This window comes from Arachis hypogaea, chromosome 9 (assembly GCF_003086295.3).
Source record: "Arachis hypogaea cultivar Tifrunner chromosome 9, arahy.Tifrunner.gnm2.J5K5, whole genome shotgun sequence".
NCBI classification, from domain to species: domain Eukaryota; kingdom Viridiplantae; phylum Streptophyta; class Magnoliopsida; order Fabales; family Fabaceae; genus Arachis; species Arachis hypogaea.
The window spans coordinates 103,649,071-103,674,109 of record NC_092044.1 but is presented as its reverse complement, the minus strand read 5'-3'; the positions used below and the strand labels follow the sequence as shown (position 1 = coordinate 103,674,109).

The 25,039-nt window shown below is 25.9% G+C and overlaps 1 protein-coding gene across 1 annotated transcript; it reads left to right on the top strand.

The window, feature by feature from the left end:
* Positions 1-3,252: 3,252 nt before the first annotated feature.
* Positions 3,253-21,869, top strand: LOC112711404 (probable glutathione S-transferase). Its single transcript, XM_025764047.2, has 3 exons — positions 3,253-3,648; positions 20,178-20,513; positions 21,355-21,869. Exons 1-3 carry the CDS (start codon positions 3,340-3,342, stop codon positions 21,682-21,684), a joined length of 975 nt encoding a protein of 324 aa, XP_025619832.2. The 5' UTR covers positions 3,253-3,339; the 3' UTR covers positions 21,685-21,869.
* The last annotated feature ends 3,170 nt before the right edge of the window (positions 21,870-25,039 follow it).

Below are 25,039 nucleotides of genomic sequence, written 5' to 3'. Positions count from 1 at the left end.
AGCCTCGGTCACAACTGGCAAAGAGGACGAAGATACCATCCTCGATCTATAATCCCTAACTCATACTTTTTTAGTAAATCTTCAATCAATATTTAATCATTTATTTTGAATATTACAATAAATCTGTGTTTTTAGTTGTTATTACTCTTTTCCAATTGATTTTAGAAAATCGAAATTTTACCGATTCGACAAGAAAGGAAACCGGTGAAAGGAGAAAACTGCAGGTACGTGAAGTTTTCAAAGAACAAGATTACTAGTAAGGTTTGGCTTCTCATTCGAACAAAACTCATTTATGCTTCTTTGTTTGGCTAATTTTTTTTGTTATGGAAGTAGAAGTGGTGATATACTTTAACATTGTAATTTTTGGTGTTTTTCAAAACTGTGGAAGTACAGAAATCGGAGGGTCCGATTTCTGTACCTTAAAATTTTTTTTTACCACAAATCGGACGGTCCGATTTGTATACCTCCCACAAATCGGACGGTCCGATTTCTGCACCTCCCACAAATCGGACGGTCCGATTTTTGCACCTCTACAAATCGGACGGTCGATTTCTGCACCTCCCACAAATCGAACGGTCCGATTTCTGCACCTCTACAAATCGAACGGTCCGATTTCTGCACCTCTAATAAGTCGGACGGTCCGATTTCTGCTTCTCTGATTAAACGATCCCACATTTTAGTATAACACCCCAACAATCCACATTTTAAAAAAACACCACTACCACTCCAATATTAAAAATAAAAAATTCTCTTTGTTTATGTCTGATTCATTTGTGCTTTCCTAATTTTCTGATTTTTTAGTTTGTAAGTAATTAGAGAAGTTTAAATGATAATTATTTGAGCCTCATATAATAATATTTTTATGTATGTAGTTCTTTTGCTGTCATTATAATAGTTAAATTTAAAAAGGTTAATTGGTTTATTTGTGCAACTAATTTTTGTTCTTTTTTGTGTTTATGCAAACAAAATCATTCCTGAGTGTGGTTCTTTAGCTGTAGGCACTCCAAATCATTGAAAAAGGTAATTCATGGATTCTATATTTTTTTTTAATTTAAAAATCATACCAGAACAATATGATCTGATATAAAGAGGTGTTAATGCTCCAGCTTGATTTAATTTATAAGAAATTATGAATTGGTTGAATAGCTTATCCTGGGTCATTATAAATACTCCTTCCCTTTCTTCTTCTTTTCGTATCTTCCTTCCATAACCACTATCACCTCCATTGCAAAATCCAACATCCCACCAAATTTACTCTTCTTCTGATCTCCCACTTTTTACAGATAGCTACATCTCGTCACAATCACACAAACCCTCATCCTCTCTCTCAAGACCCTTTCCTTTCGCTCCTTGATTCCTCTGTAATTTGAGATCATTACTCATGAAAATCCTACGCTGCCAGGATGAAGTTCTGCAATGTCATAGTTGTGACGACGATGATGAGCATGCAGCGAGATGGTGCCACGACTGAGGGGGATTTGCTGCCACGATGAACAGTGAGGCAGTGGTGCTGAGGGAACTTCGGCCGCTGCAGCTATGGTTTCTTGTGTTCAACAGTGTAGTGGATCTTATGCGGAGGGCGTGCCGTGAATTTGTGGATTCCAACAACAATGATGAGTTTTTATTATAGTTAGATGTGTGTAAGATTTTGCCAAGTGGAGAGTACTTGTAACTTGAATGATTCTTCAGCGTCATTGATTAGGAAATTTAACAAGTATGATGCTGGTGGCATCAAGAATGATGAGGTTTTCATCACATTTTTCCGGAAGTCTACGTCAAGATGTTCAAGTTAAAGCTTATTTAATTTGTTTCTTGACTTTTTTTGTTTGAATTTAATTTTAAGAATTTTTTAATAACACTACTAGTGATAAAATTCAAAGATAAACAAAAAGATAAGCATTGAAATTAAATAAAAAGATAAATTAACAATTGAAATAGAAAACAAATAATAGGTTAACATTGAATAAGTTTAATTATTCTATTCTTCGTTATAATTTTATTAAATTTTTAATTAAGTTCTTATATTTTTAATTTTATTTTTATTAGATTTCTACACTATTTTTAATTTTATAATTAGATCCTTTTTAATATAAAAATATTAGAATTAACTGAATATTTTTTTTAAAATTGAGGGTATTTATAAGTAAGAATTTAATTAAATTTTTTACCACAAATATTTTGGAACAAATATTATGTTAATTTTAATATTTTTTATATAAAAAAGACCTAAGTACAAAATTAAAAGTAATGTAAGAATTTAATTGAAAAGAAAAAAAGTATAAGAATTTGATTAAAAATTTGGTAAAATTATAGAAACTAACAAAGTAATTAAATAAATTGAATACAAAAAGAATCACTCAACTTTTTATTCAAATTTTTGATGCAACAAGAAAGGAACCCCTCAACCTAATTTGTCAACACCATAGTTTGATAATTAAATCGAAGGGATTCACACAAACACAACTAACCTTCTATCCAATTCTCCGATGCAACAAGAGAGTGACTCACTCAATTTCACTTGTCCACACCATAGTTTAATTACAAAACCAAAGGGGATTTTACACTTTCAATCACTTAATCACAACTACAATAATTTATGACCTCTTATTAAGTTAAATAAAAAATATTCTGAACCCACTAATATAAAGCTCAATTTAATAACTAAATAAAAAAATTAAAATATATAAAATTAAATTGAATATTCTAATACTTAAAATATAAACTAATAACTATTAAATAATATTTAAACTTTTTATCATATCACAAACATTTAAAGTACATATCATTTAGAGATAATAATATTAATAAAAAAATTGAAAAAACATGATAGAGTAATGGAGATGAGAAAAAAGTAGAAAAAAAGGGTATTTATAAAATTATTTTAATGGAATTAATGTTTTGTTAGTTATGTCTGACGGAAATAAATTTCAATGGTTATTAAATGTATTTAAATTTTTTATGGTCAGTTTTTTGTGAATTTCAAAATTTTTTATGCTTAAAAATGATTATTTGCTCTACTTCTTTTATGAATAATATAAAAGTTAAGATTTTAATATATTTATTAAAATAAAAATTTAAAAAGTTTACTCATAATAGTTTTAATATACAAGTTTAGAATATACTAAACTGATAAAAAAATTTTGGATTTTTTTTTTTCAGATTTTATTGTATAAATAAATTTTATCAATAAATGTGAAATTGTAGTTGACCATTACGATTAACTAAGATTAATTAAAATATTTATTAAATTTCTTGGACTTGGTGAACAAGCCATATAAGTGAACTCACTCAATATAAAGAGATCAGAACAAGAATGAGGAGGTGACATTAAACACAACAATGGAAGATTTGAAATTGCATGGATTTTGGTATAGCCCCTTTACTATGAGGGTGGTATGGACCCTGAAGTTGAAGGGTCTAGCATATGAGAACATTGAAGAAGATCGTTACAATAAGAGTCCTCAACTTCTAGAATACAACCCTGTGCATAAGAAGACTCCAGTGCTTGTTCATGGTGGAAAACCCATTTGTGAGTCCATGATCATTGTTCAATACATTGATGAGTTATGGCCACAGAATCCATTGGTCCCTCATGATCCCTATGACAGAGCTCAAGCAAGGTTTTGGGTTGCATATTCTGAACAATTGGTAAGATTTTAAAAACTAACACAAATAAAATATTATTTTTATCTTTAATATTTGAATTAAATTTTAATTTTGTTTAATATTTTATTTTTATTTAAGTCTTTTTATCAAAATTAATTTTTTGTAAAATAATATTTTTTATTATTATATTTTTTTATCACTTTTACTCTTAAATTATTATCACTATTATTATGATTACTACATTCACAATTTTTGTGGCTATTTAAAAAAATTATAATGAAAAAAGGTATATCTAAAAAAAAATAATTTAGACTAAAAGATTAAAATAGATGAAAATAAAATATTTAAAATAAAAAATAAGATATATTAAATATTAAGAACAAAAATAGAAGTTAATAATCTAAACATAAAAAATTAAAAGACTAGTTTACTCAATTAATATTATGTGTTTTGTTAATGCTTTCAATTCTCTCAGGTGTGCGATTGGACTTTCCAAACACAGAAACATGTATGGATGTGTTTTGTTTTCTGAATATGATAAGATAAGACACTAATAACAAAATATAAAGAATAAAAATATAAAAATTAATATTTTTATATTTTGATAATAAATTAGAGCACATTATGCAACTCCAATTTTTTTTTAATTTTTTTATTTAAAAAATTTGAGAAGAAAAATATAATAATAAAAAATATAATTATAAAAAATTAATAAGAATAATAAAAAAATAAAAAATAAATTGTATTTTTTATTAGTGTCTTTGTATTATTCCTGTCAGGATAAACATAAAATACATTAATTTAATGTTTTTGAACATAATATCTTATTTGTCAAATACAATTTTATGTCTTTGTGTCTCATACCTGTAAATAAATGCAGCCTATATGTTTTTGTTATTACTTTTAACTCTTTATGCGTTTATTTAATTAGATTTATGCATTTAAATCATTTTTAAATAATTAGTTTAAAATTAATATTTTTGTTATTGTAATAATACATAATTAATTATACTGAAAACACATAAAAATTAAATTTAAAAATAAATATATAAAAATTTCAATCATATTAAATATATAATAAAAATTTTTCGTTAAAATAATTACGTATAAAATATATGTTAAAATATAAAATATATATTAAAAATAAGTTAAATAATACATACATTAATATATAAATACATAATAATTAATTTTTTTATTATAGTACACGTAATATTATTAAAAAATTTATATTTTTTGTCCTTTTGTAAAACAAGGAAAAAATATATCTCTAGTTTTATATTTCTGTCTGATTAATTTTATATTAGAATAAAATCCAAATACAATCTTTGAACCAACAATGTTAGCAAGAACTTTTCGCCTTTTTGGCACTTGATGCCTAACAAGATTCTAGCTCTAGTCATTTCTTATGCTAATTAACTTTCTACCATATCATAATTTTCTATGCACAAATAATAATAATAATAATAATAATAATAATAATAATAATAATAATAATAATAATAATAATAATTAATGTTGTCAATATATAATTAATGGATTAACGTTTATACTAGGTTCCTGCACTGCCAGCACTCCTTCAAAGTACTAGTGCGGAAGAGAAAGAAAAGGCCGTACAGAAGGCCTGGGAAAACTTCAAAGTCCTTGAAGATCATTGGTTTGCCGATAAGAGAAAATTCTTCGGTGGTGACAAAATTAACATTGCGGACATAGCTATTGGATCACTTTTCGCATTTTTTGTCACTATAGAAGATATTAAACAAGTGAAGGTCCTAGTAGCTGAAAGGTTCCCTCTCTTACATTTATGGTTTGATAATTTCAAGAATGCGCCAGTTATCAAAGAAAGCTTCCCTGATAGGGACTAGGGATGGCTACTATGAAGGCTGTCTTGGAGAGGAGGTTGGCATCTTCCTAAGAAATCAGCATCTCTGTGTTTGTTTCTTTATATACCACCCTTCTGTTGGGTTTGACTTATTGTGCTTGTAAGGTATAATAAAAGTTTTGAGTTTACTGTATTTCTTGAAATAATGAATTCGGTTTCCTTTTAAGTCATTGTCAAACCTCTATAGTCACCAAAAACAAAATTTGTCAAACCTCTAGAAATAGATTAGGACATATATTATGTAACTTGTGTGTGGATAGATTTAAAGAGCCAATTAGTAGAATTTGGTTTAGTTCTACTGTGAATTAGTAGTTTTATATTTTTTACTGTTGGGCAAAACCTCCAACAATATGGAGAGCTCTTGATCTCAAAACGATTTTGGAGAAGAATTAAATGAGAGAATATAAAATAAAATCTAATTCAAAATTTTAAAGTATAAAATTAATAAAAAAATTTTACTATTATTCCTTATTTTTTAAAAATGGGATTAACTTCATGTACTCCTCAAACTTACAAGTTACAACATTAACAATTACTACTTGAGAAACAATGGATAAAGTATAAATGAATGGACTTTGCTAGGTAGACAATGATTTTTGTGAATAATGTGAATAATTGGCTCTAAAATTGGTCTAATAAAGTAAAAATACACTACATTCCTAAATTATCTACCTAAATTTTAATATTAGGATAATCATCCACACACCTAGTAAATTGAACATCTGAAATATCCATTGTTCACATTGTTTAGTATTTTCATTGTCTATCTATACTTTTTCTAAATTAATTATACAACTATGATAGATATATACTAAAATCAACTATCAAAATTAGTTATTGATATAAAATACACATTAAAAAATAAAATACCATTAAAAATATATTAAACTATATATTTATATACAAATATATTATGATAAAATTTAACAACTAATTTTAATGTATAAATAATATTTTTATTAATTATAATATAATACAATAATGTCTCATACAATGAGGGACGGAGCTAGACTAGTTTTTTAGGAAAGCTATGTTTGATAATTTACTAAAATATTTTATATTGCTATTTCTAAGAATAAATTTTAAATAAAATCTAAATATATAATTTTAATCAAATATCTATATAAAGATATACATATATGTATTTAATATTTAATTAATAAAAGACAACTACTAACTTTGTTGTTGTTGATATATGTATATACAATACTCATATATTATACATTTTTTTCAACAAGATAATCTCTATAAATAAATAAGAATGCATATCATAAATAATGTAAGGCTACAATATGTAAAAGTTACAACTTACTACTTATAATTTATTATCATGAAAAAGTTATTTGATGATTTTTTTTTTAAATTATCTATTATTGTATATGTCAAAAGTAGCTGTTAATTTTTTTACATAAATGATTCAATTATCTGCAAAAAAAATTTACCCATCATCTTATTTCAGAGTGTTATTTTAACAATTTTACATCACTGAAAAAAATTTCTATTATTATAAATACTGAAAGGGTCAAATAATACGTATTAATCTATTAACTATGTGATAAATTTTTTATTTTTCTGTTCCTTGTAACTTGTTATATAATTCAAAAAATGTATTAATGTCTTTTAAATAATTTGATATATCATGTTGATAATGTTATAATTGAGACTTTAAAATATTTAATTCCTTAGAAAAAAATCAAGACAAATTTTTTTTACTAATTTACTAATTTCTTCAATGTTAGATTATTTTAAATTATTATCCTTAGGATCTAAAGCACAAAAATTTTATTATTTGTTCAGTATATTTACTATTTAATTCTTGTATCTGAGAGTTAATTGTTGTCAAAAATACATCTATTCAATAATAATGCTCAATGATCACATTTGGTTAATGAGATTGCATAATTTTAAAGATATATTGTACACTCATATTAGAGACTTCAATTTTATATTATTCATAAAAAACTTCAATATTTGCTAGCCAGTTACATCATCTACCATCTTTTAACTGTTGAAGAAGTAATTTTGACATAAAAATAATATGCATTTCATTAAGAATATCTTAAAATTATTATTGTAGTGTTTGGCAAAAAATATTAATATTTTTCATAATTTTCTTCATCAAGTACAAAGTAAAAACAAATCCAATTGATAATAATATTTTATTAACATCATATGCTTCATCTCTTTGTGCATATGTTGCTTCTTCTTTAATAATATTATTGAGAACAATATTGTTAAAATAAATATTTTTGTCAAATTAAAAATCAAATAGAATTAAAATAAGAACTCCATCAAATATCTCCAATTCTGTATAAAGTACTTACTTAATTTGCATATCTACTTGTTTTCAATTCATTACAAACAATTAAGTTCTTGTTTTCAATTATTTGAGCTTCTTTTAGTTAATAATGTCTTTTAGAAGAAGTATTAAAAATAGTGATAATAAAGTTTAATTTCATAAAAAATTTATGAAATTAAAGTACCCCTCTTAAACTAGTTAGTATTAATTGTAACATATGAATAAAATAATGTACATAATATGTGTGAAAAATATTTTAAAAGCAAAGCTTGCAAAAAAATTTGAACCCGTGTTATTTGAGGTTCATTAGCAAAAAAATATATATAAAAAATAATATATGACATTATCTTTCTATATAATATTATAACCAAGATAAATATAATTTAAATCATAAAGCGTGAAGGCAATGATAACTTTTGTCACCAGAAAATAATTAGTTGTTAAAGTTTAGTTGATTTAGCCCAATTTTAATATAAATCCGTTGAATTTCATATCTTTAATTTAGAATAATTTTCAAATTATCGGTTATATTCCATGGGTTTCTTTTTTTTCAAATGAATAACATCTCATCTGGTGGATTTGGAAGAAGTCTAGATGCTTTGTGTTATTCAATAAAAAACTTAAAATAATAAAATTTGATGGCTCTTCAAATATTAAAATAATAATTATTAATAATAAAAGCATCTCCACTCCTTTGATATTTTTTTTAAAAAATAGATCAATAATTTTCAAGCTGCGCATAATTCAAATAGTGAGACCTCTAATTAAAAATATTTTTAACAAAAAATATAAATTACAATCTATAAATTTTATAAAATCTAAAAATTATATTCAATTTAAAATACGATATTTAAAAATTCAGAACAATAATACTAATATAATAGTATCAATAATATAAAATTATAATTAAATAATTAATTAATAAAAAAACTAAGCATTCAAGTAACGTATAATAACATATTAGCATAACAAATAATAGTTAAATACATAATTATCAGAACTAAATTGATAATTAATCCAATTAAATTATTGAATCACTGAATTAGTAATTCAATCGTTAAGTTATTGGTCGAACTGTTTAAATTGATAATAATAAAATGAATACATAAAAATTTTAATAAAATAAAAAATATATTATTATTAAGTAATAAAATTAATATTTCACATCTGTTAAATATTTTTTATGGTACTTTTAAAATAAGCTTTTAGAATATAAATTAGCAAAATCTTTGAATTATATATAAATTTAATTTATTAGTTTTTGTATAATTATTATAATAATAAAGTATTATAATAATTGTGTCCATTGAATAGTATAAAAGTACGTATGTAGCTAGTGACAATGCTTTGGTGTTATATATAATTATTAGCATATATAGTAAGGAAGCATCTGGTACATACCATGACTATCAATGAAGCTTTAAAGTTAAGATTTAATTATTTCGTGTTCTTTATGATTTTATCGAATTTTTAATTAGATTTTTATATATAAATTTTAATTAAGTTTTTATATTATATTAAATTTTATAATTAAATTTTTACTGTAATAAAAATATTATAATTAATAGAATATTTTATTAAACTATAAAAAATATTTAGTCAAGTGTTAGGTATATTTGTTTTATTTAATTTAATATTTTGTTAATTTCAACTAAGAGTGACAAAGTAGACTGGTCCGTCTCGCTCCGCCAAAAGACAGATTGGCGAGTTGGTGAGCCAACCTGTCCTTCTTTTTATTTTTTTAACCAATTTTTTATGATAAAATTCAATTTAACATACTAAATACTAATAATTATTTTATTTTATAATAAAATTATTCCATCGAATTAGTTTTTTTTAATATATAGAGAAATATATTTTAAATTAATTATTAATCTATAAAAAAAATTATAATTAACCATAATAACTTTTTTTTATTGAAATTAACAATAATAAAAATAACATAAATAATAAATCCATAAGAAATTATTGAAACAGTAAAATTTCAAAAACATAAAAGAAGTTAAGCATCAAAATTCAGAACTAAACCATCAATAATCTTCGATAATGATGCATCAACTATTTCAGGCTATTTGAAATCAAAGAATGCATATCAACTAGTACACACCCCAATGAGTCACTGACCCCAATAAAACAAACACGAATACTACATTGCACTTATGATTTAACCATAATATTCCAGGCTGAACTAATTTTCTCATTGTTTTTGTCTACTTTAATGGTCACAACTTACAAAGAACTTGGAAACTCTTGAGCTGAGGCTCGTGGATTTCCAATTTTACAAATGAAGCTGCTCATAAAGTTTTAGCTACTTGCCTACTCTCAAAATTCATAAACAAATTTTATAAACAAATTTTAAAAATAAACACCAGAAAAACAAATTTCATAAATAGATCCACAACAATTTTCAATGGCATAAAAGAAGCTATCCACAACTACAATCACAGTTCCTTATTTAAAAAAAATAAAAATCTTTACTTAATGAATCACAGTCATCGAGAGGCAGAGGAGGAGAGAGGAGCGCCGTCGAAATCCGCTGAAACACAGAACTGCCGAAACAGCGTAGAGGCAACACGAGACAGTGTCGCCGGAACTTCAATTTGGTGAGGACTGACGAGATGAAACAACGACCAGTGACGTGATTGACCGACGACGAGAGGCAGCTCAAAGAGAAGTGGAACTGGAGCGCGCCTCCACGAACCGCGATGGTGTGATGCTGCCTGCGCAGGGAGCTCAGGGAACACCTGAACACAGCGAGGGCCGAGGAATGAGGACAGACAATGGAGCTAAGCTGTTGAAGGATGAAGCCAGGGGTCAGGATCCGTCAGTCTGAGGGTCTCACCGTCTCAGGGTTAGGGAAGGGACGAAGGGTTAGGGCCGGCTGTTTGTGGGAAGTGGGAAGTGGGAACTGGGAAGCAGGGGAAGGAAAACCTAATTTTCCTATTTATATATCACTTGTAAATTTACAAAAATACCCTTAAAAAACATTATGGCAGCCCGCAGGGCCAGCCCACCTCGCCCCGCCTTGGCCCGCGGTTTTGGCGGTGCGATTTTGGCGGGTTTAAAATCTCGTCCCGACCTGCCATTTTTGGCGGTTTTGGCGATTTGACCCCGCGTGTTCGACCCATTTTGCCACCCCTAATTCCAATATTTGTGTCACGACAGGAATTTAATTACAAAATCTGATACGGTATGGAGACTCAATCGAAAAGAAAAAAAAAGTATAGAAATATTATTGAAAATTTGATGACACTATAAAGACGGACATAGTAATTAAACCTTAAGGCTTTTAATAATTGGGGTTACTGCAAGCAAGATTAAATTAGGTTAACAAAGGAGATTAAATTATCCCAAAAAACAAGCAAGATTAAATTGGTCTACATAAATTTTGCTTCAAATCAATTCAAAAAAATGAATATCCTAAACCATACTAATCTAAGCAAGCAAAGAAGAGGAACCTCTCGGAATTTAAAGTCTGAACAACAATTAGAAAGAAATAGAGAAAATAGTCATTACCGAATAAGCAGTAAGTAGAGTATAAATCTCAATAAACTAATAAAGAAGACAGAAAAAATAAAGATAAAGAAATTAAAAAACAAAACAAAATTAAGAAAACATAGATTGCCTTCGGTCTAAGAACTGAGCAGAGTACGAGGGAGAGGGAGCAAGAACGCCGACAGCAACATACAACGGACAACCATAGACGATGGGCGACGAACTACCAAACTGGAGCTGGCAATGTGACACAAAAAATTTGGCGAATGAGCAGAGGCGTTGGAGAATACAACAGAGGAGACGGTGGAGGAAGACCAAACAATGGTGGGACGACGATGGTGAGAAGAACGGAGGCGGCGATAAATGTTAAGGTTTGTCTCCCCTTTTCTTTCTTAGAGAGAAGGAAGAGCAATGTCCTCCAGAGAGATGAAGAGATGATGGCTCATGTGACTCTACAAGTGCGAGCTTCAATTTTTGCTTTTTTTTTTAATTTTTAACCCCAAAATAACACTGTTTGAGGTAGGTGAGTGAAAATCGACCGGGTTTCAATTTGATCTGACCGATCGGTTCAGCGGTTCTAAAATAATTCTATGTCTAGCATTTTTTTTAAGTCAAGTCAATTGTATAAAAGTCGGTTCATGATCGGATCAATCCGCCCAGTCAGTTCGGTTCGATTTTTAGAATTATGGCTGCAATAGAATAAAACTAAAAGAGATAATAAAACAAAAAAATTAAAAGAATCCACTTACCAAACCGTAGAAATATGCCTAAAAATTTGAAACCAAATAATTAGAAGCAAAATCATAACCAAAAATAAATTCAAAAAGAAAACCGTAAAGAAGTAACAATCAGAAACACCAAAAATTCAAAAAATTTAAAATAACACCCCCAAAAATCGGAACTATCAAAAAGCCCCAACAATTCTCCTTAGGCTGCGACGAGGATTTGGATCCGGCAGATGACGATTCTTCTCAGGCGCACGAAGACGACAATTTTATGGTGAGAGTGAGAGAGGATGGCAGCTAGAGGGGGAGAGCGTGGCGATGAGAGAGGAAAAAGGTGGCAGATAGCGTGAAAAGGGAAGAAATTTTGATATGTAAAATTATGTGTTTGAATTTTGAAAATTGATGTGTGAGAATGAAATTTATTTTGAAACTGATAGATTTCACTCAAAATAAAATTTTAATTTTTTATTTATATTTAACAATGAACTTTTTTTTAGATTTGATAAATTAATTTTTATTAAAAATTTAAAAATTAATTATTGGTATAGATATATTAATATTTAAAAAATTAAATTCTACATTTTTAATAACTAATAATTTAATCAGTATTTTTTTTAATAAAAAATACTTAATATAAACAATATTTAAAAATTAAATTTTGAAAAAAAATAAAATTATCCTATAAAAAATTATATAAACAAAATTCTTTTTATTCCTAAAAGGTTTAACATTTTGAAATATTTTTTTTAGTTACAAAAGATCTTTAAATTTTATAATAAATAAATAACTTGTTAGAAACAATATTAAATTTTGTGACATTAATTTTTTTGTTACAAAAACAATTAGAATTTTTGAAACAATTAAATATTTTGTTATAAAATATTTTAAATTTTTGCAATACTTAATATTTTGTGGCAAAATATTATAAAATTTTGCAACAAAATATTATTTTATTACAAAAGATAACACAATTCGTAACAAAAGAAATTAAATTGTTATAAAATATTAGAATTAACGTTTTATAATAAAGTATTTTGTTGTTACAAATTATTCTTATTATACAAAAATAACTAATTTTTATTACAAAAAAATAATAATTTACAATAATTTTAAATTTATTACAAATTTTTTGTTACATATATTCTATTTTTTTAGTGTTTACACTATCAAACAGATCAAACATACAATTTATTATATAAATTCTTTTCAAATGATTCACTTTATTTTTCCTCCTTTTTTTCAATATAAAAATTGAATCTTAATTTAACAATATAACACCTGAATTTAAGAAATCAAATTAATTAAAATTATTTCTACATTGAATTTATAATTGTATTTATAGAACATTTCAAACTAAAATTAAAATCATCATTGATAAATGTTCTATTTTTTTATTATTTTAAATTATTAATAATAGAGTTATAAAAATAAAATAGATAATAAATAATAAATAATAAAATAATAATTTATAAAATAAAAGATAAATTTTAAAATTAAATAATATATTAAAAATTAATTAATAAATAAAATTAAAAATAACTATCTGATAATTATTTAAAAATTTAAAAAATATATTTTATTATTAAGACTATTTAATAACCCAAAATTTAAAATATCATCTGATCTTTTACCCAATCACATATCTATCTTTCTAAAACATTTTTTGAACTTTGACATTTCAACGTCCTGGAGTGAAATCAAAATTTTATGAGAAGGGACTAAATTAAATGCAAAACTAAATAAATTAAAATTTAATATAAGAAAATATAATTAAAGGTATATATATTAATATAAGTTAAAAATTATATTATATAAAAATTTGTATTCAATAATATATTTTAAAATTTTAGTATTTTTAGACTTGTTCAACAATATTTTATGAAACTAAAATTATCAGTTATCAAAATTTTGAAATAACTTCTTTTTCAACATATACAATTATATAATCCATCAAAATTCACCGTTTTTTGTCTAATTATTTCAAAACCTTGTTTGATTAATTTTCATAATTGAAAAAACTAATTCAATTATTGTTATTATCACACTATAAAATTTTTATTTGTTTGTGAAAATTTTTTAATGAAAAATATTAAAACCTCCATAATATATTTTATTTGTGATAATTTAAAATAATTAACAAAAATTTTTACTATTATAATATTTTCAACCCAATTAATTATAGAAAGTCCAATCCAAATAAATATTCACTGAGCCCATACCAAAAGTAACAAAAGAAAATCAACAGAGTTCTTCGAGAAAAAGAAAATGCGGGAGAATATAAACCCTAAAATCTCGATTTCATTGCCACTGCCATTCATCTCCTTGCGGCTATTACCATCAGTCTCTTTCGTTAATGCGTCATCAGTGGAATTATGAATGAAGGACGAGGTGGTCATGGAACCTCTCAATTCGTGGAACTCTTGCCTTTCAAGATAGTATTTCAGTAACGATTCCATTCAGATTGTTGATGTAATGCTTTAGATCTCCCGCTTCTGCGTCGTCTTTCATGGCAGGTTCTGCTGCTGGTTCTGCTTTTGCTCCAGCGGCTTGAAGCACTCCGAGCACAGTTTGGGCGCGAACTCGGTGGCATTGGATGAGTAGATCTGAAAGGCGAGCGAGCGAAAATCTCTAAAAACTTCGATTGAAGCTGCATTTGAAGTTATTAAATTTCATGAAACTGAATCTCATGTTATTCCGAATCATTGCGGTGAAGATTTGGTTTTACGTTGTTTTTGTTTAGTTCGAGGCTTAAATTTCATAATTTTAATGGTGTAAATTGTATATGACACCTTTTATATTTTAATTTATGTGATAATTATGTATGACGCAATTTGATTCCAATGTACAAATAAGATTTTATTAATCATATTGAGGCTTTGATTGAAGAGAGGGAACAGTATGTGTCTACAAAAAAACTCGCTGTTAATTTATGCGAAATCAATGATTTGCCTCCTTGAAGGGTGGAGAAGGAGCTTGAATCCGAACCAATCGAATCCATAAAGGATAAAAGTGTTGGCTTATTGAGATCAGGATTATTGAAGCCACGTATCTCAGATCCATCATATACTCATTTCTATGAAGTACTTCTTTTTCTAACTTTTTTTTCGAATGATAGTTAGTAATAGATTTAGTATAAAGTAGGTTTCTTATTTCTGTAATTGTTTGTGACAGGAAATTGAAAGGTTAAAAAATAAAAACAATGCAAAAGAAGAATTTTAGCCTCATTTCATCAATTTCACTTGACTAATTACTTCTTGGAGGGCATGGATGATGCTCATTCTACTCTCAATTTTATTGAGGTATCAGCAAACAAAATTGTCTCAAAATAATTAATTTCAAAATACCTATGCCATTCACATGATTTCGATTTTTAAGTGTGTGGACTAGAAATTTTGGTTTCATTGAGAAGCTAATAGCATAATGTAAAAGTAAATATCTAGATCTAGTTCGATAAATGAGGATTGTATTCATAATGCTTGAAAATTCTTATCAATAATTAATGTTTGAAATGTTCAACAAGAAGGGAATCAAATAGGAATCAAGAAGAATTATGGCAAATGCAAGGTTGGATTCAAGAACACTATGAAAGAAGCAATTAATGGATTATCTACATGCAAGAAACTGCTAAAGGTGTTGAATATTCTAAAAGATAGGCTTGCTTTTTTTTCGTGTCTATAAAACACTAATTAATTTGGCTTTGCTTGTTCGAAATTATTGAGCATGAGAAGGTATTAATTTAAATTTATTAAATTCAAATTATATCTTAAACCTTGTAGTGTCAAATAAGGATAGAAATTTTTTTTTATGAGAAACCTATAAAAATTATGAAAAAATTAAATTTTATTAAAAAAATGCAATTTATTTTTTCTGAGTCATCTTAATTTTTAAATAGACTAACTCGTTATTTTATTTTAGTTTAGATTTATTATAAATTTATTATATATTCATACAAAATACATCTATATTTTTTAAAACACTACTTATTGCTTGGAATTTCTTTTAAATAAATAATTTAATTATTTTATTTATCAAAATATATAATTTGTAACGTATTTATCAATTTATATCACATTGATTTATCTTGTTTACAGTGTAAACGAGATATGCTGTAAACGAGATATATAGAATTTGAAAAAAAAATACATATCTCGGTTACTATCTCGGTTACAGTGTAAACGAGATATATTCATAATTATCTTATTTAAACTGTAAACGAGATATGTATATTATTATTAAAAAATTATAATCACAGTATAAACGAGATATGTGTATTATTATAAAAAAATTATAAATGTATCTCATTTACACTGTAAACAAGATACGTGTATTTTTTTAAATTCTATGTATCTCGTTTACACTATAAACAAAATATATTCATAATTATTTCATTTACATGAGATAAATTCATGTAATATAAATTGATAAATATTTTATAAATTACATATTTTACTAAATAAAATAATTAAATTATTTATTTAAAAAAATTTCTTATTGCTGCAATATTGCAATAAAATCATACATATTGAGTTATTTACATATAATTTTTTATATCTAATATATTTATATGTAATTTGTCTCTAAAAAATAATTTGTTCTTCAACTAGTTTTAAAAAAAAATTTCATCAAATTTATCATTCAAATATTTTAAATTAATCGGGTTAGTTTTTATGTATTTTTTTGTTGATAGTTCCAAAATGTATTAATGTAGCACGTTAAGTGATACGACAACTAACACACACATAAGAGTTTTAATTGACTATTAGCACGATAAGTTTATAAAATAAGATCAAATTAAAACCTAATTAAAGAAAAAACTTGAAGTATTAGAATTTCTCAATTTGAGGTTGATTTGATCTAATTTCATAAATTTATTATGTTAACTATCAATTAGGACTATTAGATGTGTGTATTGTGATGTCACTTAAGGTGTCACATCAACAAATTTTGATGCCGTTGACAATGGAAGTGACGGAATAACTAAAATGACTAATTTTAAAATCTTTGAAAGATGAATTTAATTAAAAAATTTAAAAATTAATTTAAAAAATAAATAATTTTTTAATGACTAATTTAATCATTTATTAATAATAATAATAATAATAATAATAATAATAATAATAATAATAATAATAATAAATTTAAAAACTTTTGGAGGACCATATCCACTTTGGACCCTAAATCTGCTGCTTTCAATATTGAAAAGTAAATTATATAATCAACACTATATATAGGGCATTTTACGTATTTAAATAAAATGTATGAATTCTTTATCCAAATGTGCAAAATAGATAGTTGTTACGTACTTGTGCAAATTTTATTATTATATAAATCGTGGGAGTCAACCACGGTTTTTCATTTGTATATAAATCGTGGTTCGTAAGGACGATTTACGTGTTGGATAAAAATGAGCATAAACCGTGGGAGCATACCACGGTTTATGATTGCATGTAAATCTTCATAAAACCTTGCTACCAGCAACGATTTATGAAGGAGTAGGAATTGACATAAACCCTTGTATCTTACAACGATTTATGAGGAGTAAACATCTATATATATGTGGGTGAGATTCAAGCTGCATGAGAGAGATCATTATCATAATAGCAAGTGAGGAGGAGAGTGTTCTTGCCCTATTGCTAAATTTTAATTTTCTACTTTAAATAAAAAAATTAAATTTTATAATTTAAGAAAGTAAAAATTAAAAAAATAAAAATTAATTTTTTAAAATTTTTAATTTTTCTAAAAATATTTTTTATTTTTTATTCATCGGATAATAATACACTCGGACTGTTGACTTTTTTTTGTTGCTGGACTTGTTCACAAATTAAGAATAAATTAATTTTAAAATTTTAATTTTTTTATTTTTTTGTTTATTAGATATTATTGTTATTTTTTATTTTTTAACTGTTAGAATTAATTTTTTTAGATTAAATATAAAAAAATTTACAAATTTGTTGTTTATTAGATATTATTGAATTTATTTTATTTTTTATTTTAAATAAAAATATTTAATTTTATAATTAAAAAATAAAAAATAAAAAATTTAATTTTTTAAAATTTTAAATTTTTCTAAAAATATTTTTCTGATTTTTTATTCACCGGATAATGTTATACCCGGCCTATTGACTTTTTTTATTGCTGGACTTGTTCACAAATTAAGAATAAATTAATTTTAAAATTTTAAAATTGTTTTATTTTTTTATATTTAATATCTAGTAAACAACAAATTTGTAAATTCATTTTTTATATTGAATCTAAAAATATTTTTTATTTTTTATTCATTTTCTAAAAATTCATTTTCTAAAAATTCATTTTCTAAAAATATTTTTTATTTTTTATTCATCGGATAATAATACACTCGGACTGTTGACTTTTTTTGTTGCTGGACTTGTTCACAAATTAAGAATAAATTAATTTTAAAATTTTAAATTTTTTTTATTTTTTTGTTTATTAGATATTATTGTTATTTTTTATTTTTTAACTGTTAGAATTAATTTTTTCTAGATTCAATATAAAAAAATGAATTTACAAATTTATTGTTTACTAGATATTAAATATAAAAAAATAAAAAAATTTTAAAATTTTAAAATTAATTTATTCTTAATTTGTGAACAAGTCCAGCAATAAAAAAAGTCAATAGGCCGGGTATAACATTATCCGGTGAATAAAAAATCAGAAAAATATTTTTAGAAAAATTTAAAATTTTAAAAAATTAAATTTTTTATTTTTTATTTTTTAATTATAAAATTAAATATTTTTATTTGAAATAAAAAATATAATAAAATTCAATAATATCTAGTAAACAACAAATTTGTAAATTTTTTTTTATATTTAATCTAAAAAAATTAATTCTAACAGTTAAAAAATAAAAAATAACAATAATATCTAATAAACAAAAAAATAAAAAAAAAATTAAATTTTAAAATTAATTTATTCTTAATTTGTGAACAAGTCCAGCAACAAAAAAAGCCAACAGTCCGAGTGTATTATTATCCGATGAATAAAAAATAAAAAATATTTTTAAAAAAATTAAAAATTTTAAAAGATTAATTTTTGTTTTTTTAATTTTTACTTTCTTAAATTATAAAATTTAATTTTTTTATTTAAAGTAGAAAATTAAAATTTAGCAATAGGACAAGAACACTCTCCTCCTCACTTGCCATTATGATAATGATCTCTCTCATGCAGCTTGAATCTCACCCACATATATATAGATGTTTACTCCTCATCAACCGTTGTAAGCTACAAGGGTTTATGTCAATTCCCACTCCTTCATAAACCGTTGCTGGTAGCAAGGTTTTATGAAGATTTACATGCAATCATAAACCGTGGTAGGCTCCCACGGTTTATGCTCATTTTCATCCAACACGTAAACCGTCCCTACCAGTCACGGTTTATGTACAAATGAATAACCGTGGGAGCCATCCCACAGTTTACATAATAACGAAATTTGCACAAGTACGTCACAACTATCTGTTTTGCACATTTGAGTAAAGGATTCATACATTTTATTTAAATACGTAAATTACCCCTATCTATATATATATATATATATATATATAATTAATTTATTAATTTAATTTTTTATATACATATAATTTACATATAATTTTTTATATATGAGCAAACATAAAAATTCGAGTATTAAAGTAAAAGTTATATTTCATTATAAAATAATGAAATATAAATTAATATGAAACACGAAAGTTTGATGCTTAAAAGTTAGACTTTTCTAAATACTAAGAAAAATCAAAATTCTCCACCTTCACTGCTGTAAGATTAAGACGTATCACAAACTTCTAGGAAAGACCAGGGATCGCGAGGAAGCTTACTTTTCATTTTTATTTAGGATTTAACTAGTATGTATTATCAACTAAAAATATTTTTATAAAAAATATAAAATGTAATTTTCAATAAATTGATTAGTGTATTTATTAGAATAAATTTTTAAATTTTTTTATTAATAATCAATTTAATATATATTTTAAAAACACATATTAATTAAACTCTTTTATTTATAAATACATTTTTTTTGGACTATTCTTTTCGAGACTTAATTGCATAAAATAAATTCAATTAATAAATGTAAAATTCAAGTTGACCATTACAAGCAACTAAGACTACTCGACATATTATATTAAATTTCTTATTGGTTTAATCTTGAACACTCCAGATGGAGGAGGGGGCATTAAACACAAAAATGGAAGATTTGAAGTTACATGGCTTTTGGTATAGTCCCTTTACTATGAGAGTGGTATGGACTCTGAAGTTGAAGGGTCTACCATATGAAAACATTGAAGAAGATCGCTACAATAAGAGTCCTCAACTTCTAGAATACAACCCTGTGCATAAGAAGATTCCAGTGCTTGTTCATGGTGGAAAACCCATTTGTGAGTCCATGATCATTGTTCAATACATTGATGAGTTATGGCCGCAGAATCCATTGGTCCCTCTTGATCCCTATGACAGAGCTCAAGCAATGTTTTGGGTTGCATATTCTGAACAAATGGTAAGATTTTAGAAATAATATTTATGTTCTTTGTTATTAGTGGTTTCAACTCTCTGGATGTTGTTAACCACACAGGAAATATTTTTAGAATACTATAAAAATATATTTTATTGTAAATTATTAAAAAAATAATTGTTTTACAAAAAATATTTAAATTTTTTTTATTATTATCATATTAAAAAGTCTTTTAGAGTTCAAAATCGGTAAATTCTAAAAATTTATTTTGTCAATAGAATTTAACTAACATGTACTACTGCATATATTAATATTAATATTGGTAAAAGTTTTTAATTTTTTATTTTAATAAATAAATAATAAATTCAAAATTTAAATTTTATATTTTTTATATGAATATTTTTAAAGATAAAAAACAATTTAGCTAAGAATACATGTTAATTTTATTAATTAATAAAATTTAAATAGAAAATATATAATTAAAATTCTAATGTATTTGTTATATATTTATTATTAAAATAAAACTTTAAAAATTTCTAGTAATAGTAATTTTAATTTGTGTTTTAAAGATATATGTTAACTAAATATCAAAATTAAATATATAAAAAAACATATTTTCATATTTTTCAAAATCAAGATCAAAATACATCTCTAGTTTTTTTTTTCTGTCTCATTATTTTTATATCAGAAATAAAATCCAAATACAATTGAACTGACGAAGTGACGATGTTAGCAAGAACTTTTTTTTGGCACTTGATCCCTAACAATATTCTAGCTCTCTAGTCATTTCTTATGGTAATTAACTTTCTACCATATTATAATTTTCTATACACAAATAATAATAATAATAGTAATAATAATTAATGGATTAACGTTTATACTATAGATTCCTGCACAGAAAGAAAAGGACGTAGAGAAGGCCTTGGAAAATTTCAAAGTCCTTGAACATCATTGCTTAGCTGATAAGAGGAAATTCTTCGGTGGAGACAAAATTAACATTGTGGACATAGCTATTGGATCACTCTTCGCATTTTTTGTCACTATAGAAGATATTAAACAAGAGAAGGTCCTAGTAGCTGAAAGGTTCCCTCTCTTACATTTATGGTTTGATAATTTCAAGAATGTTTCAATCATCAAAGAAAACTTCCCTGACAGGGAAAAAATGTCAGCTACCATAAAATCTATCATGGAGAGGAGGAGGTTGGCATCTTCCTAAGAAGTCATAATCACTACGTCCTTGTTTCTTTATGTTACCAAGTACTAACATTTTGTTGAGTTTGTTGTCTTATTGTGTTTGTAAAGTAGAATAAAAGTTTGAATTTACTGTATTTCTTGAAATAATCAATTAGGTTTCGTTTTAAATCATTATCAAACATCTATGGAATAGATTGGGATATACTATGTACCATGTGTGGATAGATTTTAAAAAACCAATTAGTAGAATTTGGTTTAGTTATAATATGAAGCTTAGGAGTGGCCAAGCAGGCATTATAAAAAGAACAAAATAGATAAAAATATATAAAAAATAATTTAGATTGGAGAAAATAAAATATACTTAAAAGATCGTTAAATATTAAAATACACTTTAAATATTATTTTTGATAGACAAAAATTAAATAGTTTGTAAAATCTGAAATATACTTTTGTCTATTAAAATCAATCTTTTGAATATAATTTGATATTTACAAATTAAGCTTTGTTATATACTTTTAACCACTTCAAACTTTTTTATACGTCCTTTTATTATCAAAATTTCATATCTAGATCCAATGAAGAGCACAACTACCTTCAACCACCATTGAGGAGGAACTAGATGATGCTGTGAATGTATCCAAAACAACTCAGAGGCTGCCACTCTAAGTAATGCCTTACCTCTTAGGTCTAAGTTTTACATTTTTTTTAAAAAAATTAGTATAGAGGCAACATAAAAATTAGGAGGACAAATTTGATTCGCTAAAAATCTACAACGAGATTGTTATAGTCATCCTAATATCAACCGATTTTTATCACGTTTTGCGATTAAGCAAAGTAAAGGACATTATGTACTGTTGAGTATTTTAGTGGAGCGATGAAGACTGAAAACTCATACATTCCACCTTTTATTTCGCGAACTGATTGTCACTCTAGAAGACGTGATACATATTCCTGTCCTGCCGATCAATAGGAATGACTCCGTGATGTACAGAACGAACAGCAGTCACTCGTTCTTGGTAGAGAACTGCATAGTAATATTTGGTAGGCAGTCTGGTCTGCACGATCACATGTTGGAGAAGATAAACCTAGTATGGGTCCGGCAATACGAAAACACCAAATCATTAGACATTCAAGAGTCTATCGAATGGTATGTCCGATCTCATATATTCTGCTTGTTTGAAACTGTGTGTTTTCAGACAAATCAACCAATTCTGCTAACTCAAAAATTTTACCTCTTCTTCGAGATTTCCATCACATTTATAATATAGTTAGGGGCAGCTTGTCTGGCACATCCATACAAGTCGTTGTGCCTTGCATCGCAACATAACTGTAAAGAGATGAATGACCTCCTTATTCTGCTCTTTGTTTGGGCATGAGTGCATATGTCGTGGATAGTGCCCAGTGACAGATCCAGAAAATTTTAGTAGTGGGACAAAATTTATATAGCATGATAATAATTTTTATAATAAAAATAATGTGTATATAAAAAATTAAATATTAAATTATCTATTAATCACTATATATTTGTGTATAAATAATGTATTGTTTAACTTATTTTCAATGTGTATTTTATATTTTAATATATATTTTATACAGATAATTCTTTTTTATATACATATAGCATGATTATTGTTATGATTATATTTTATTATTGTAAAATATGATTAGCCTTCAAAATATCTAATATACAAATTAAAACACTAAAATTATAATTTAAATAATAATATATAATTTAAAATTCTATTCTTTTAGGTTTTATATTTTTTTAAAATTAAGTAATTTTTCTCTTAATACTACCATCAAATTTTCTCTCTTTCCATATATATTACTAAACAATTATTTAAAAATTCACTTCCCAACACAATTAGAAGTCGACTCTTATTGATATTCATAGTTAAAAAAGTTCTTTCAATTAATATAGTTGCTACGTAAAAACTAAAGCTAATTTGAAAAGAAGATAAATAATATTCTTTTGAGTTGATTTTTAAAAAAGAACACTAATTTCGTTTAAATATGAGAATTGATCATTCTAACGAATATCTAGTCTAAAATTTTTAAATTGACGATTAATAATCTAATGGGGGCAAATAAATATTATTATTATATATTACTCAAAAAAATTTCAAATTGTAGTGGGGGCGCTTGCCCCCACACCACAACACTTGGAACCGTCCCTGATAGTGCCCGTTCCTCGCAGTGAGCTTCCAGGAGTTGGCATTCCAACTGGGCAATGATAATGGTTGTTATTCTTTTTGTTGTTATTATTGTTATTGTTATTATTATTATAACCAACGTAAACTAATTTAGGTAGAGTCATTGGCGTTGATTAAGAGATTATGTGCCAAGGTCTACAGTGCAATTTAGGTAATAATTAGATCACATGGCTGTAAATGATGTACGTACTAATGATTTTTCTTAAGAAGTTTTTTATGTTTAAAAATTTAAATGATTGTTGTCGTATTTATTGTTGTGCAGCTTATATGGCGACCATATATAAGAGTTAACGTCCCTGAGGACCTATCCTTATAGTTGTGAGTATGCTCCACAAAGTGTTTGTTGGTGTCATTCGAGTGCATAGAATGGTACTCAATAGATTGAGTGAGATGCCAATTCGAGCTTGTACAACTTTCACCAAAAGAAGCATTTCGAATTGGAGAAGCTCACTGCAGGCAGTTGACTATAGCACAGTTCCATGACAGGAAGGAAAGAAACAGAGTTTGGATCAATATGTGGAACAATCAGTGCTATAATACGCTGCAAATAGGAGATAAAATTGTCGACTTTCACTCTCTTTCGGTGTACTATGGTTGGTACATACACATAACAGTAAGGCAATCACCTAAAGTTGTTAGAAAAAGTTTCGCATGCAGACCCCGAGACGAATCATCCACTGCCGCCACCCTACCCCCACCTGGACCGTATTAGTTTCCCCCTTATGAGCAACATCAGTCATTTCCCTCTTATTATAAATTTTGTTTCCATAAATAAACTTCTATGAAGCTGTCTCTACTGTATTCAAAAGCTGTTAATTATATAATGGTTTCAGTGGCTAAGAGAAGGGGGTTGAATTTTAGCCCCCTTTTTGCTTGTTAACACTTGTTGGACTTAGAGGAAACTTTTTTGTTTTTAGCTCGTCTCTAGCCACGAGACATTTTCATTTTGTCTCGTCACTTGACACGAGACATTTTTTATTTTTCATTTGAACAGTAAAAACAGAATTGAAGTAGGAAGAGAGATAAAAGATTACACCCAGATATATCCTGGTTCAGCTGCTAAGTGCAGTGCAGCCTACATCCAGTCTCCATCACAACAATGATGGAATTTCACTATAATCATCCAGATTACAAATTGTAAAGTGCTAACCCAACTTACAAGGG